General features: G+C 34.8%; 3 protein-coding genes across 3 annotated transcripts; 2 read left to right on the plus strand and 1 right to left on the minus strand.

Annotated features, from left to right (window-relative positions):
• Positions 1 to 480: 480 nt before the first annotated feature.
• Positions 481 to 4,222, plus strand: LOC106135772 (cytochrome c oxidase subunit 5B, mitochondrial). The gene is made up of 4 exons (XM_013336150.2): positions 481 to 651; positions 1,889 to 2,062; positions 3,589 to 3,632; positions 3,992 to 4,222. Exons 1-4 carry the CDS (start codon positions 564 to 566, stop codon positions 4,052 to 4,054), a joined length of 369 nt encoding a protein of 122 aa, XP_013191604.1. The 5' UTR covers positions 481 to 563; the 3' UTR covers positions 4,055 to 4,222.
• Positions 4,223 to 4,977: 755 nt separating this feature from the next.
• Positions 4,978 to 10,626, plus strand: LOC106135774 (snRNA-activating protein complex subunit 1). Its single transcript, XM_013336151.2, has 8 exons — positions 4,978 to 5,158; positions 5,467 to 5,614; positions 6,198 to 6,291; positions 6,713 to 6,956; positions 7,442 to 7,573; positions 8,297 to 8,401; positions 9,015 to 9,126; positions 9,576 to 10,626. Exons 1-8 carry the CDS (start codon positions 5,155 to 5,157, stop codon positions 10,294 to 10,296), a joined length of 1,560 nt encoding a protein of 519 aa, XP_013191605.2. The 5' UTR covers positions 4,978 to 5,154; the 3' UTR covers positions 10,297 to 10,626.
• Positions 10,627 to 10,729: 103 nt separating this feature from the next.
• LOC106135770 (coiled-coil domain-containing protein 102A) lies at positions 10,730 to 15,892 on the minus strand. Its single transcript, XM_013336147.2, has 2 exons — positions 15,743 to 15,892; positions 10,730 to 13,977 (listed from the first exon to the last, which is right to left on the minus strand). The coding sequence occupies exon 2, from the start codon at positions 13,957 to 13,959 to the stop codon at positions 12,835 to 12,837; it is 1,125 nt and encodes a 374-aa protein (XP_013191601.2). The 5' UTR covers positions 13,960 to 13,977; positions 15,743 to 15,892; the 3' UTR covers positions 10,730 to 12,834.
• Between the last annotated feature and the right edge of the window lie 2,025 nt (positions 15,893 to 17,917).

The raw sequence follows: 17,917 nt of genomic DNA on the forward strand, positions 1-17,917 counted from the left end.
TTCTATCATCGTAGTTGTTGGGTATCAAAAACATATGTACATGTTTAGTCGTAGATATGCAACAGGAATTAACTCCATGAGGATATAATTTGCGACCTGGTATGTCATTTTTCACTGAATAACTAGAAAATATTATATCAAATTAAAGAATTTAAAAGCGATATGTAAGATATATACGTACCTACCTACGTAGATATTTATTCCATTTATTAAAGTTAATTTTACTTTTAAGATTCAAGGTATATTTAATGACGTCAACATAACATAAGTATGATTTTATATCTACTAAGTACTTCTGGACATTTGCTACAAAGACATCTGAAAGACTACACAGAAATAGTCTATTGAATGTGGCAACATATTCTAAGAATGAATGGACTATGGTCACAGATATAACCTATGGTAGCCCCACCGTTATCGATTTTTGTGGACTCTGTAAAAACCGTTAATAACCGATTCCCATGTACGGTAAATAACGGATTTTACATCACTAGTTCTTACAAGATTTCGTTCGATTTTGTACACTTGCTATCGTGAGAAACGGTCTAGTGTAAAATTAAATAATGGCTGCCCTTTGCAGACAAATTGTTCGCGCTAATGCATTAAGGGGTGCCCTGGTTAATGCCGCTCGGCGGGGATATGCCGACAAAAGTAAGTTTTATTTATTTTAGGTACCATACTGTCAAAACCTAAGTTACGTAATGTCAAAAAATTTACCTATTTGGGTTTTTGATTTGGAATATTTGGTTACCAAAATAAATACACTGCCTGTTTATTTTGTAGAAATTTCATTAATTTCAACCGCTTTTCAGCAGTCAACCTTACTTTGGAAATTTTTACGTCGATCAATGTTTTTTTTCTAACGACATCACTTTGGGCACATTTTATTCATAATTTTGTTAATAACTTTACCGTCCATTGACCGAATTATTGGCATAAAAGCGTGTACGTTTTATAATTCTGTAATAAAATTTCCTCATTCAATAAAAGTCCATGGGTGACATGACTTGGGAGGTTATCTTATTTCTTATCTTTTTATTGAATTTGTGGACCATGGTAAATACAAACATACACCTATGACCTTTATTAGTTTAACAAATGCTCAGCTGCTTTTTACAATACCTAACTGCCAGAAACAATTTGAATGGTCACTTCTATGTCTTATAACATAAAAATATCACATTAAAAAAAACAAAATTACACATAATTCAATACATAAATGACAACACATATAGAGGCTCGCCACCTGAATTTTAGATTTGGATATTTGTTATTGAAATTTCATACTTCCTAAAAAATATGCCTCTTCCCCCAAGAGGTAGGCAGAGACTACATCCTTCCATTTGTCACCGTCCCTGCAAACTTCTTTCACTTCATCTACATTCCCTTCAGGCAAACTCAGTTGTTGGTACTCTAGACATGACCCTTCACCAGGACATTTTTTATTTACTTTTATTAATACTTACTAGAATCCTTTGTGTAATAATTATTATATAAAATCAACAAAATACTCACTTGTCAAAAAGAAAAAAATAATCAAAAAAGGGCACAGATTTGCGGAATGTATGCACACCGTGTGCTCGCTACGCGCCTCTAGTGAGAAAACTCGCGTATAGTATGGCCCCACCAAGTTCACTCACTCACACTTCTTGTTTTTGTTGGATAATTTTGTAAAAAATTGCCCTTATTTTTCTTATTATTTGGAACAAGAATCAGATACTTTAATATGTAATGCAAGTTACCAGACACCATTTAATTTCATTGATTTAAGTTTAATTACGCCTTTATCCCTTACAGGGTGGAGAGAGCCAATAGTTTCAAAAAGACTAAAAGGCTACATCAGATGTGTGAACTAAACTGCAATTAAAGATAATTTATAACTTTCCAGTGATGCCTGACCCCCTTGAGCACGCCACCGGCCTGGAAAGGAAGGAGTTACTCGCCCTCCAGGCAGGTCAGGATGATCCCTTCAACATGAAAGTGCTGAAGAAAGAAGCCGGCACAAAAGATAAACCCACCCTGGTGCCCTCCTGCTTCGATGCTAGGATTGTAGGATGTATATGTAAGTTCTTGTATTTATATCGAACTAGCTGTTACACGCTTCTACGGCCGTGCGAATTTTGCGCCACATACAAACATGTGACGATTTAGCGTTACCTACAAAAGAATACAGGTTTTTACCAAATTCCACAGAACTGTAGTTCTCTCGGTTCAGTAGATAACATGTGAAGAGAAAACAAACAAACATATAAACTTATTAGAGTAAACATACATTTATTTCTAATATTCATGACGGATGTTTGGATGTTCTCCTACAATGGAACATTATTAACAAGTTTATTTTTTTGACATCACACAATAATCAATTAAGTTGTTATCATGATATTAATTAATTAATGTAAGAAAGCAAATAGGTATCTAAAAGATTAATCATGTCAATTTCAATTTCAAATTCTTTATTGCATATAGGGTTGCCATAACTAAAATTTGGAATACCGGACAAGACGCGTGAAAACCCCGGATTTTAGAGTCCGAAAGCCGGACATGTCAACAAGATCTTTTAAACATATACAATGCAATAAAAGACATTTGAAAATGTCATAAATTCCTTTTTTTATTTATTCATTATTTTAACAACACAGAATCATATTACAATTTGTTACAAATTGTTTATATAAATCAGCTTTTTTAACGGTGAATATACTTTGTTCGTCGGTTGATCGTGGTGTGCGAGTATAGTGCGTGTCTCGCGGGCGGCCCAGATTTTATTTATTTATTAATTTTTTAAAACCCGTTCTACAAATGAAACCTTCCCCGGACGCTCCCCGGATGCCCTCTAAACTAGGACAAATCCGGGGAAACCCGGACGGATGGCAACCCTAATTGCATATCATAAAGTACATCAGCTAAATTACAATTAGTTTGCTGCTTATAAATAGGTACAATATGAACCCTGTTGGGCATCGCAATTATAAAATAATATGAAACGGCGGGCAAGTTTATGTCGACTATTAGGTTGAATATAAAAATAAAAAAAATGTCGTATTATATTTGGAGAGAACATTAATTTGTAATTTAAAATGAATATAATTTATAACATGTATTTAATTGATAAAAGTATAAGTATATAATAATGAAAAATAATTTAAATGTCAATATTTCTATCGTTTAAAAACTCGTCCAGTATATAGTAACAATTATCGGTCAAAAGTAGTTTTAAGTTTTTAATAAATAAGTTCATATTTTCTTCTTTTCTTATGCAGTCAGGTAGGGCATTATAGATTTTTGTAGTCATCGCTAATGGGCCAGAATTTGAGATTACCATGTCGCTTAACTGATCATGATAATTTGGTGATCAAGATCATGAGCTGAACATATTTGTATCTGACTGACAGTCCAAAACTGCCCTTCATTAGATAATCTTGAGATCCCTTTTTTCTACTTAGAATCTCAATTCTATTGTTAAGCCGAATAGCTGAGCATAGCTTATCAGTCTTTTCAAGACTGTTGGCAATGTCTACCTCACAAAGGATATAGACGTGACCATATGTATGTATGTACTCAAATGTTAATTATACATTGTTTCAGGCGATGAACACTCCACGGCTATCACCTGGCTCTGGTTACACAAGGTATGTGATGTTAAGTCATGTGTATGGTAGACTTTGTGATGCAATAATCGTTGAAGCGAAAGAAGTATGAAGGGATTGTGGCAAGTGGATTGATGTTGTTAGTGTTGCCAATCAATAGTTCACTATTGATAGTCTATAAATCGGCTATCGATAATTTAGTAAAAGCAATAGTATCGATAGCCCATCTACTGTCAATATTATTGATACCCAACAATACTATCGATAGTATTGAATCTCAGTATTGAAAGCACTATTGATAGTGCGGCAACGCTAGATGTAGTCTACTGACGATAAATGTATGTCTTGCCATATCTCTACTGACAACCGTCAATTTCTAACAAAACCATTTCTCATTGCAGGATCAGCCCCGCCGTTGCGAATGCGGACACTGGTACAAACTGATCGAGAAGCCTCTTATCTAAAACCGTTTATTTAGTTATTAAAGTAGTGTAACAACTGCAATAACGCATCTTGCGCCGCGCACAGACTTCCGTTAATCTATGGTTCCTGGTGTTGCCATACACGAAAAGGATGCGCTAGTTTTCAATTACCAAATTGATAAATCAATAATTAAATATTTATAAGCATAACCAGTGTTTTATTGATGTTAAGATATTTGTGATGTATGGGAATAGTATTAGTTAAATAAATAAGTATGCTGTTAAACTTTTGTATTCCTTAAATTCGTGCGACTTTTTTATCCCCGGAATATTATTTGAACACATAGAATTTTAGAGATAATATACATATTATTCCGATTTCTATGGTTGAACCTAAATGCTGCCCATTTAGCATTTACATTGCGTAGGGGCCAAGATAGTCACCAAGTTCGACTTGAACCTGAATAGGTGAAAACGGGGTAACACGACGCGACTCCATACTGCCCTCTGCATCAATTGCAGGGAACCATCGCATCAATAAGGACTCAAAATAAATAATTATATAACTCGGGAAAAGTTTATGGTATTCTTATCGAGCAACGGTCTTTTATATCTCTCTCATTTTAGGCTGTCAATATAGAGATCTTTGGAGGAAACCTTATTACTAGACAAAATTGCAGTATGTGCAGTTCTTTTTTGCAACTACAATGAGGATGCAGACCTTCAAGTAATACTATTCTGAATTCTTTTTTTCTGAATTCTATCTGTGGTATGTACATACTAGGTCCAATTATATAGTTGTATTGTAATACTTAAGATGTATGCCTTATTAAAATTTGTAAAATTAATGCTAAAAGAAACCTTATGCTTATTTTTTTTTATTTAGCCATTATTGTAAGCTCATGCTTTGTAATTATCAATGCCTCAGGTTTTTTCCATAATAGTATTTGACAATGACAGTGACATGCTTGCTTACGGTAAAATATAAAAATAAATATTTTTAAGTGACTTCGAGATCGAGATGTTTTTAATTATAAAATAAACAATACAACGAAATATACAATAATAAGGATTATCTCTCCCTAAAATACGTATACACCCATATTTCACTTGAAACCCCAGACCATCATACATGCAGTAAAATGAGTAAGAATATTTTCAAATATTTACACTGGGTTTTTCTTTGGTATTCTTTCAATCACACAGACATTCCTTTCGTTTATGTGAAAATAAAGTTTTTCGCCATAATATGATTGCAAAAGGGAACAGTACCAATCCCGACATAAATTCGGTTGGCATCGTGTGGTTTTGTTGTTTTGAGCCCCACATTGACGTGGGTCTTTCCATGTAAATTCTTATGAAAACGCCTCTAAATTATAAGTTTCTTCGTGCGCAATCAGTGAAATTTGTCCTTGAACAAAGGTATATGACAAATAATTTGTTTTTTTTTTCAGGAGGAGAAATAATCCATCAGATTTACATAGCAGATGGGTTTGAAGATGATTGTGACGCGCTCGTCCACCGCTGCCTTCGGGCAGATAGGCTCAATTACGAGTCATTCTGTGAGATTTGGAAAGAAATGAAGTTTGATACCATTTACACGTAAGATGTTATTTTTATTTTATTGATCTACCAGAATACTAAGTTTTTTTTTAATAATACAGTTATTATGTTACCACAATCTACTGACATGAATAATAACTAGTGTTCTGGTTTGAAGCACTCCCTTGAGTGACCAGGGTACTAAAATGACAAAAATACATAATTTTGAAAAGAAGATAGAAAGATAGATAGATAAAACTCTTTATTGCACCATAAGAGTAAAACATACAAAACAGCAAAAAGAAGCATAAAATTAAAATTTTATATTAGGACCCAGGTTTAATCCATGGTCAAAGTTAAATACCTTATATATTTATTTGCTAGGCAAAAGACAGGTACAGAAAGATTAGAGAACACCTTCGCTGATTTCTTCTTCTTCATTGTTACCTTTTCCCACTTTCTACGCGGGGTCGGCATAGTATGTTAGTTTTCACTTTACTTTTTTTACTTTACACCTTTGCTGACTGCCAAACAGATATTCACAAAAATACAAGTCACCAATTATTGTTTTAAGAATTGTAACGATAATCTGAATTTTCTAAAAAACTTTTTAATTATATTTATTTATTTAATTATGTTTCAGGGGCAGAAGTTCCCTGGTGGAGATAGCGGAGTTATCGGAAGAACTGGTGCACACTGCCAAGCGGTTCATGATGGCACCTGTCTCCAACTTTGAGGTACCAATGGTTCCAACACAGTAATATGAGACAATAGAAATGTCACTTTCTACTTAAAATCCTTCATCAACAATAGTTGATTCACAGATAAGAACAATTTAATGTGGTGGTGCCGTGTGGTTCCTAGCACTAATACAAAAAAGAATAGTCCCATTCCACCTCCCTACCGTGGATGTTGTAAAAGGCGAAGAAGGGATAGACTTAAAAACTTGCAATTCTTTTTTTAGTCAATGGGCTAGCAACTTGTCACTATTTGGATCTCAATTCCATCATTAAGCCGAGCAGCTGAACATGGCCATTCAGTCTTTTCGGGACTATTTGCTCTGTCTACCCCGTAAGGGATATAGACGTGACTATATGTATGTTACTTTATTAATGATGATTGATCCATGATTTATTGATATTGATTATTTTTTCACAGGAAAACGTAGCCGGCCTATTCCTGGTATATGCACTTGTCAATCTCCAACCGTACCCGGGGTTCGCAGTGTTGCGCCTCGTCCCAGATGATGTGCCAATGATAAAACGGATTGAAATGATTGCAAGAAGAGAGAGAAGGCACGATGTGCTGTATATACTCGGCGCTGTTCTGATCAAACACAGCCAGTTTCATGCTGAGCAGCGTGAGAGAGGGATGGATATAGCGTTTAGGAAATATTCGGAAGGTGAGTAGCAGTTAATTTTATATATGTAGCATATATGTATAGTAGCAGCTCTGACGCCGTGATAGATTTAGGTTTTAGTTTGATAGGCCTCTGTGGCGCAGCGGTAGTGCGATTGTCTGTGACACTAGAGGTTCTGGAGTTAAATCCCGGTTAAGCCATGATGAGAAACGACCTTTTTCTGATTGACCCGAGTCTTGGATGTTTTTCTTTATAAATAAAATATAGTATAATTGAGTTAGTATCTCGTAATACAAGTCCCGAACTAACTCAATCACGTAAAACAAAGGCCAACTAATTTGATTTGTATCAAATTGCAAACAAACTAGAAAGCCTTTTAAAGACTTAAAAACATATGTGACACAATAACCTAACTAAAGTTTAAACAAACAAAATTAATAAGAAAAAAATACTCAATCACGTGATTATATATGTACGTATGTACCGGTACATACATGTAATTTTTAACATTGTAATATTATTTTCAGGTTACATAGGAATAGATTCCTCCGGATTCCGCCCCCGGGGCACGTTCTACCGGCAGATTGAGGAGTTGGACGTGATCAGGGAGCTGGCTGCAGTCCAGGACAGATATGTGAAGGCTAAGAAAGATGTCACAGGTTATAATTTTTAGGTGTTTTTTTTAAACTAACGTAATGAAGGAGGTTCGCAGTAACAGCTGTTTATTTTTCGTATTGGTGCCGGGAACCACACGGCACAATAAACAATTATTTATTTTGTAAAATGAATGATGTAGCGGGAGCGATAGTTCGGGCTCGACCGCCACAAAGGAAAGACGTTATGCCTGGGGAACCGCAGGACAGATCGTTTTGACGGAGCTTGTATTTATGCTCCAATCTGTGATATATTTGTAATCGCGATTTAGCATACGCTCTATGATTGGCCGGTGGCGTGTGACGTTTTACGATGTCGCTACAGACACATAGCTGTTATTGGTTGAGCGCGTCGTTCGCGTCGTTGAGTGCCGTGTGGTTCCCGGCACCAATACAAAAAAGAATAGGACCACTCCATCTCTTTCCCATGGATGTCGTAAAAGGTGACTTAGGGATAGGCTTACGAAATTGCGATCCTTTTTTTTAGGCAATGGGCTAGCAACCTGTCACTATTTGGATATCAATTCTATCATTAAGCCGAGCAGCTGAACGTTCAGTCTTTTCGGGACTGTTGGCTCTGTCTACCCCGTAAGGGATATAGACGTGACTATATGTATATATGTATGACGTTAGTGAAATCGCCAATGCGATGTTAAATAAAAGCACAATTAGCCTTTGGAACGTTTAAGTGCCGTTGAATATTATACAAGTTATTTTTATCTATTACAGGTGGCAAGTCAAATCAGAGCCTGTCTTTTATCAACCAGGCCCTACCAAACGAATTGGATGCTTCGCTAAAGAGAATCATCAGCGGTGTACCTGGAATGGATGAAGGTTTGGTTTTTTTTTGTACAGGTCAACGTTCTGCTGATAGGTCAGGTCAAGAGTACCCATTACCGACGAGATTGTATATAAAAAAATTGATTTGTTGCAAATGAAGTTATATAAAGTTTCTTATATGTAATATATAGTTTCTGCCTACTTTTAGATAGATAGATAAAAGCTTTATTCAGCATCACAATACAATTGTTGGACACATACATAATTAACAGTAATAAACAATGTAAATGTGCAATGTGCATGTATGTACCACAAACAATGATGGACAGCGAAGCCAAGGGGAATTTTAGGGGAAAGAGTCTTCGTGTACCTACTTACATGTGTATAAGTAGAAGTACAGATAATCACCCCTTTCCCAGATGCATAGGCAGAGATTTTATCCACTTTCCATGATCCCTGATTCATAAATCTTTTCATGCAAGCTTGTTTGTTTATTTTTGACACTATATTGAGTCTGAGATTGTATTTATGCTTAGCATACACGGTGTGATAAGCGCTATCTTCTCTCTCTTTCTGCCATTCGGAGAGAGAAGATACGATCTTGTAACAGTTTTTTTTAAGAACGCCAGATCACAGGAAACCGATAATACCTACTTGTAATTTACAGACGATGAAATCGACGAAGCGGATGTGCATTACTCGAAAGTTCAAGCGATCAAAGAGAAGGCGATGAGGCAGAGTGCTGGTGCAATGAGGCATCTCACTTCAGCTGCGGAAAGGTATGTGTTAGGTACATACATATAATAACATATAATATTATCTTTCTACCCTATCTTAAGTATATGTAATTATTGTTTATTCATATTTATTTTTGTGTGTTTATACATACATATAGTAACGGTTATATAAGTATATTTTATATATTTATGTGTATTCATATGTATTTATATTATTATTTATTGGTATATATATTGTATTCACTTTTGCTTTATTTATTTTGATCTGCGCCAACGCAAATCTCCTGTTTGATTTCCTTCCGCCCAAAGGTTGGTGTGGTTGCTTGTTGGTTGGTAAGGCCACCTATGAAAGATTATAGGATTTCGCAAATCCCACGGATACTTGTATTTTTTACCGGGATTAAAAGTAAAATATTATACATACCTTCATGTCAATTTGCTGTAATTTATTGTAGTGCAATAATGAGTTAATGTACCTACCATCTTTTCAGGTCTACCGAAAAATCGGAATCACCTAATGTATCGGAAATTAAATCCAAGCCGGGCAAAGTCAAGACGAGTAGTCCGACAAAAACGTTTCTCTCACCGAAGAAGCGGCAAGAACCATCGCACAAATCTTCTGAATCACCGCGGCCCAAAGCCAATATTAAGAAGACAACAAATTCTAAATCACCATTGTCTAAAAAGAAAGAGAGCCCTAAAGTCGTACAAACTGCCAGGGCTAGCACTTCCAAACCGCTTGTGAAAAGAAAATTGTCAAAACCGAAGCGGAAAATGAAAAAAGCAAAAAGATATATGAGTGAGTCGTCTTCAGACAGCGATATAAATATAAGCGATTTAGAAAAAGGCGATTCAGACGACGATATAAACAGCGATACCGATTTCGATTTGACCGCTTTCGATAAACCCAAACCAGAAGATGGTAACACGGCTAATACCCAAATCGAAATTGAAATAGACGAGCTGCCCGCTCATGTGACTTCAGAAAAAGATGGAATGGTTTACGAAATTGAAATCATTGATAAATTGGGGAAATCTGAAGATGATGCTGATAAAGTGAACAGGAAAGATGAAGGGCCGTCATCCAGTGCTAAGTTTAAAAAACCTGTTATCAATTTGAGCCGTTTGGGAATTCTGCCCGTGTCTGATTTCGCATGTAAGAATAATAAAGATGTTAAAAAAAAGCTAGGTTCTCGCCGCGGCGTTGAATAGTTTTTGTAAGCCTACTATGGTACGACTGTACTCGTAATATCTCGGGAATTTTTCGAAAATCTTGGCTCTTTCGTTAAATCTCCAATAAACATGGAATGTCCACCTTCATATGCTCATCTCATATGCTAAGAGGGAGATAAAACATGGATTTTCATTTGTGTAGACGACTTTCATAAGCGTCGTTTCGAAACTAGTTTCGAAGTAAGACATTGATTAAGGTGTAAGTCGTATCAACCATCTTTTTTATCCCAGTGGTGTGAAGGGAACGAGAAGATATATGATGTGTCTATCAACATTTGTGTATGTTGATATCAGGTGATACCATTAGATAACTATTTAAATTCTATGTTATAAAACCTTTTCTATATAAATAAAGAAATAAAACATTAAATCGAAGTTTGATTGAAACAACACATTGTTTTAGAACATTTTTACTTATATTTAGGTTATATTCTATACAATTAAAATAAAATTCATATTTAGGACACTTAATTTGAACTTTAACTATTTAGGCCTTAGTCGAGACAAAATTAAAAAGTTATCAGTCAAGCAGTTTGTTCCCTGTGATGCTTTCATAAATAGGAATTAATGACACAAGTTAAACATAAATTAGGTACAGAAAACGGCAGAGAAATCTGACCATGAGGTCATGTTACTCTGCTGTTTACTGTACAAACAGGTGTTATAAAAACTCCCTCAGAAAATGAGCCTTGTGTACTAGCAATAAGGTTCAATATGAGGATTCGCCGCCATCAGAGCGCCATTTTGGATAAGCTTTAGGTGCTCAAAATGGCGATGGCCATTTCGTAAAAGAGAAAAAAAAAACTTTTAACTTGGCCACTGTAGCAAATATTCTTATATCTATTTTTAGTAAATAATTAGGCAGTTATGTAAACTCATTGTACAAAAAAAACACAATACATCAAAACAATAAATACAAAATGGAATCATAGAAAAAATACGTTTTGGTACTTATTCAATAATACTAGTAAAACTAAGCAATTAATTTATTAAAAGACAAAGGTTCGAGAAATATATATAATATGTATATACGGTACAGTCAACAATATATATCAACCTGCCCAAATTCACTGCAAATTCGCCTCCATTATTGCGTTATCTATTTCCATGCACAGTAACTTGATATGCGGTTGATTATACCATTACACAAAACTAACGTTGTTAAAATTATATTTTGTTATGAAGTCTTTAATCTAATTGGAAATGGCAATAATAATTGACTTTAACATTTTACTTGACAAAAAAAAGTCACGTAAAGTCTCACACCGAAACGTTATTTTAAAATAAAATAAAAAAGGACCAAAATTTCAGATATGGGATTTCAATGTTTACCACAGAAAAATATATTCATATTTATTAAAATCGGAATAATATTAGTCATATATTATTCCAATTTCTGGAATCATTATTTTATCTTTCAATAGAGCGTTACTATCAAGACTACTGTTATCTATTTGTAAAACTAGACTATCACAATAATCAACAATCACTAACACATTGCGATACCTACTATTCTACATTAGGACACATTTATTTTCAGATCTCTGCCAACAGAGTGCGCTAGTGGAAATCAAATGCCGTGCTTTTAATGATCATTGACAGAGTATGTCTCGCTTTAACTCTAGATTAACGAGAAAGTTAGAAAGAGAAGACGTATGGTTTGTCAGCACGTTCGTGAATTGATTCACTAGATATATAAATATTTTCAGTTATCATCAATTAGATTTCACATTACTTATTCATTGGCTATTTTCTTTTGGAATGCCTTAAATGCAACGTAGATTGGAATCTTGAATGAATGATGAATGGATATTTAAAACTATTATTAAACTAGTTTTTACCCGCAGCATCGTCCGCGCGAATTAAGCGCCATCTACAAAAGAATACAGGTTTTTCGCAAATTCCACGGGAACTTAAGTATAATTTCAGGATGAAAGTACCCTATGTCCTTCCAGACTATTAATTATATATGTATACTCAAAATTTAAGAGATCTGTTTAAAACATATTTTTACTGATTATTAAAAACCAAAGGAGGTTCGTATTTTTTTTATGCAGTTGACTATCCCTGTACTTTTTATTAATTAAATCTAGCTTTCGAAGACTCAGCAACAATTGTTATTTCAATATTATTGCTTTGTAAGATGCTATGTTATTATACTATGTTAAGAATTACATATATAGTTTGCTATATTATATCCAAACCGAATACCCTTCAACTATTACCCCATTGTTGCGCATAGTATTACACGTGTTTACGAATATTAATCTCAATCTGTATTGTAAATTAATTAATATCTTGCACAAGACACTTTTTTTACAAAACAAAAACTTCTGATGAACAATATAAATGGTCAACTTGCTCTATTGTTGAATGAGAGACTGCAATAGAATTGCGTGTTTGAGTTATAATTCTCCATATTCTTCTATGGCCCTGTAGGCTTCAGATACCATGATAGAGAAACGTAAAATTACAATCTGTTTTACATACATGTTCTCAGAATGAAATGAGAATATTCTAATTTGTTTCAACTATAGCTAATTCGTCATCTTCCCCTGATGTATTAGTTTTACCATCAAGCGCCAGATTAGCTTCAGAAGAATTACTCGACTCTTGAGATCGCGGACTCGCACTGGACCTTACGTACAACACATTAGAGTCCAATTTCGCATGGTCGTTTGTGAACGGTATACCGTAAGCACTCCCATCGGATATTCTATTCAATTTATGTATCTGTTCCCTCAGTTCACAAACTTGACTGTACAATTTCTTATTTTCCCTCAATATAGCGACATTTTCGGTTTCAAGCAGCTCTCTTTTACTCCACTGCACCGTATTTTCTGATTTTAATCTCTCTACTTCCATTTTCAATTCGGCTATCTTCTCTTCTAAGACTTGTTTAGCCGCTATTTCATCCTGAAGTTCATTCTGTAATCTCTCCACCTCGCTGTGACTAGAGTCAGTGGATCCCAACGTGCGGTCGCTGTGGAGTGAATCCTTTTTGGCGCTATGAAGTTCTGCCGTCAAAGTTTCTACTTTAGTTAGCAAGAATGTTTTCTGATCTTTCTCAGTTTGCAAATTCTTACACGTCTCGTCGAGTCTCAATCTCAGTTCAGCCAACTTATTGGCAAGTACGTTATCTACATTAGAAAATTTGTGTGAATCCAACGAGGCTCTTTGTCTTGGCGTTGGTTCGTTCGGCGAAACGTAACCCACCTTTCTTCGCAGCTCAACGCCGTCGTCAGCCGTCAGATCGGCAGCTACTATCCTGCTCTCACCAATGCTGAGCAGTTTTTCATTATCTCTTTTGACATCACATAATTGCTGATCCAATTCGTTTTTCTCCGACTTCAAAGTGGCTAATTCTTTGGTGAGTGCGTCCACCTTGGTTTTAAACTGCTTGGCTTCCTCCCTGGCCTTGTTTCGTTCTGTACGTACCTTGCTCCATTTCTCTCGCCAGTTCGCAGTGCAGTCGGACCACCAACGCATTGTTTTCTCCATTTGAGTGGCACGGGCTCTCGCTTCGTCGAGCTCCCGTTGGTACAGGGCTTCTTTGGCCTCCCAGTCGGCGGTGGTGTACCGCATTGGGCCGTCGTGGTCCCTGCCGCGTCGGTGGCTGCCGCCGTGCGAACTTTGTGCCATTTTTCATTTGGATTGGACCTGCAATAATGAAAACATGTAAATCTTGTAAATTATCTCCTTTTCCGGCTTAAGTCTGGAATCTAACACTGGGCAAGGTAATTTTCTACACGACGTGTCTTTCTGCCCGACTTCCGCAACAATTGCAAGGGATAGGAGACCAAACACATATTAAATAAATAAGTATATACAGGACAAAATAACACTGATTAAGTTACCCTTAAAGTAAGTTTGAGGTTTGTATAACGAGATACTAACTCATCGATACAATATCAATAATAAATCCAAGATCCAGGTCAATCAGAGAATCCTGACCGTGATTCTAACCCGGGACCTGCGGCGTCACAGACTGGTGCATTACCGCTTAGCGTAACGTCTAGATCCTAGACTACATGGGCTGAATGTAGAAGTTGATAACAGTGATCATAATACAGACAGATACAAATTCCAATTGTTTTTACTTTATTTTGTCTTTACATAAAGTATTTCAGTCAAAAATACTTAATGTACTGACAAAATACCCATACTCTTTTATTGTATAATTTATTACTAGTTGCTGATTTTAATATGCTAACAGAAAATGCTTATCAGGTTGAACAACATTAGTAAAGACCTCTTTTTCATAATTTGGATGATTTAGCTGGTCTTTAATGATTCTGCAACTTTTGTTAAGACATCATTTCGATATTTCCTATAGTTCGGCTGAGTTGTTATGGTTCAATATCAGCTGTTCCAGATTCCAAAATAAATTATACCCTACATGTTGGCCAGGCATAAGAGCTATTCAACAAAAAAAGTTTCAATCAAATCTGTTCAGTAGTTCCAGAGATTAGCGTGAACAAACAAACATACAAACAGACAAGACTTTTTTCAAATTCATGCTCCATCACTATTTCTTCATCATGATAAATTTTTTTTTTGAAAATATACTATATGTACAGACAATTTTTTTTTATATTTATTATTTGTATTTATTAAAAATACAAAAAATTAAAAAGTATTAATGCGAACACAAACTGTACCATATTAATTATTGTGAAAAGCAAACATTTAAACATATAAAAAATACAATAAATATGACGACATGCCTCTGTTGAATTAAAGTTTAAAAGAAAATTTATGAAAATGTTGCAACAAGATAAATATAGAGTAAACCGAGGAGTTGCTTGGTGACCACAGATCATTGTAACATAATTCAAAACATCCGGGATAAAATAAAGGTTTGTCATGTGCAGGTTTAATAGCTGCATTATTTATAAATAGTATCATGCAACACAAAAGTTTAAAATTTGCTTAGATAAAAACCAATACAGTTGCAGGCATGCACTTAAAAGTCATGTCATACTTATTTGTCTGAGCCTCCTTTCTTGTCAGAACCAATGCAAAATAGCACTAATATCTTCCGAGTAAGGTACATGAGGTTTGATGCTTTTTACAGTGAGTGGGGTGAAAGAAAATATAGTGAGGAATTTGAACATCCAGGCAGAGGTCAGACAGAATTCTTCATGCAAAAAAATGTGACTTGAATCCAGGTAGCCTGAAGTCAATCCGGGTCACAGGCGGACCGGGTTCCTCTTCAGAGGTATGTAAGCGTAATTAACGCCAGGAACATGTTGTTGTCATTTACCCAAGTTGCTATATTCTTAATCTTATGTAGACAGACGATAGTTCAGTTATAAAAATGAAGTCTTATATTCCCCAAAAACAACACAGGATTCAGACTAAGAAATAACCCGATGAAGAGGGTAAGCACTGACGTGAACAGCCTTCACTAAATAGATCATACCTTTGTGTCTTCCAAATCCTAACAGGCCACAGTAATTTAGATTGAGGTGCTTAATAATTTATTCGATGAATATGTGATAAACAGAAAATATTTTCATTGCATTGAAATAAAATGTTTAAATCCAATGAAATGACATTACACAAAATCTATTTTAAAAAAACCCACGAATGACAATGACAGATTGATTGTTTTGTTAGACTAGTAGCGGAAAGACGAGCTCATACAGCCATCGTCTGTAGTACGAAAATAGGGTCCATTCAATAAGCTACTGTATGTATTATAACCAAATGGGATAATAAATGTCACTTGTTAATACACTTATTAACAGGTGACATTTATTATCCCATTTGGCTATAATACACGTAAATATAGACGCACGACGCATGTAGATCTTTCGTAATGAATGTATGATAATAACATAATACATACATATAGTCACGTCTATATACCTTGCGGGGTAGACAGAGCAAACAGTCTTGAAAAGCCTGATAGGCCACGTTCAGATTTTTGGCTTGATGATAGAATTGAGATTCATATCAAAGTGACAGGTTGCTAGCCCATCGCCTAAAAGAAGAACAATATAATATATAATAACATAACCTTAACTAACGACTCATGTCATGACGTTTGTACGATTAAGTGATTGTTAGGTAGCTATCCGGCAAATTTTGTTCAACTTTCGTGCCGGACACTGTTCACGCAATAAATTTGTTAAACATTTAAACATCTTTATTTCGCGCCAAAGGTGACATTACGTTGTTTTATTAATAATACCTTTCCTCAATTACCTCAATCCGTGCTTAATTTTTTTTTAAATATGTTACTACAATATATTTTAGTAGATTTTTGTTTGTTTGTTTGTAAACTCTTTATTGCACATAAATGTTGTTGATGTGACATGGATGTTTTTTTCTGATAACATATTTCATATTAAATTAATTAACGATCAATGGTTCCATTCGCCAACGTGAACACGGCTTATGTATCGTATATTCTGTCTCTTTCTAATTTATGGTTAATTCAAAAGTTTGAGAGAGAGAGAGTAGGGAATATAATATTTGTCAACATCCGTGAATAACTTCGCAGGAAGTTCTTAAGTCATGTTGGACTTTCGATTCGTTTTCGTGTCTACACGTTTTCAATTTTAGCCAATATAATCCAAGATGATTACAATATTCACCAATAAGAACCCATGTTCAGTGGAGCGTGAAGTAAAAGAATGGTATGTGACTTTGCGTGAGCGAATGAAATAAGTTTAAAAGGACATATTACAGGTTTATCGTTAAGAGTTTATTAAATAAAATTATATTTTATTTGTATTTCTTGCAATACAACAGATTCAAGGCATTGTGTAATTTTGAAAGTAGTTATTTTCCAACATTAATTTTAATAGGGGTGATTTACACCACCTTCAAAAGATTGTCATGTGTGTTTCTTTCGTCAGGTCAGTGTTGCTAGTTAAGGCTCTTTAATCTCTTTAGACGCTTCTTAGCATTCCCTATGTACTATAACTTCTTACAGAATTTTACATCATAAACATTTTGTTTGCTGTAGTGCATATAAGATAAAATGCAACCTTGCCCCATGGCAATTCAGTTTTTTTTACGAAACATATCATGTTTTGTAAGAGCGCTCAAGTTATGTCCGGTGGATGCAAATCGAATAGGATGTTCCAGACATTATTTAAGATAAATTAAGTTCTTTGTGGACAAAGTACAAACATACACAGATTTTATATTGTTTATCAAAGAAGGTAAGTAAGTAAGAATTAATGTTTTAATTTTTTTTGTTTATAAAAACAAATTTATGCTATTGATAAAATTTGGAAAAAGTAGACAAAGGCTGCATTTATTATTGAAAAATAATGGTATTAAAGACAAGATCTTAATTATTAAATAATAATATAAGATATTCCTTCAATCAGACCGGCGGAGACACGTATAATATGTATAGTTTAGTGAGCGTGATGAATGTCAAATTGAAAAGTTTATTCTCCCAAAACCACTGATAGCGATTTTCCTTCATTTACAGTAAATGTTCATATTTTATGTTACTACCACGATTATTACCTTTTAAACGAACGAATATATAAGTTATTGTTGAATTTTGATAGATTCCGAGATCTTAATTAACTAACCGGTGTTCAAAATCGTAAACTGTAGCCTGGCAATACTG

This window comes from Amyelois transitella, chromosome 24, assembly GCF_032362555.1.
Source record: "Amyelois transitella isolate CPQ chromosome 24, ilAmyTran1.1, whole genome shotgun sequence".
NCBI lineage: Eukaryota > Metazoa > Arthropoda > Insecta > Lepidoptera > Pyralidae > Amyelois > Amyelois transitella.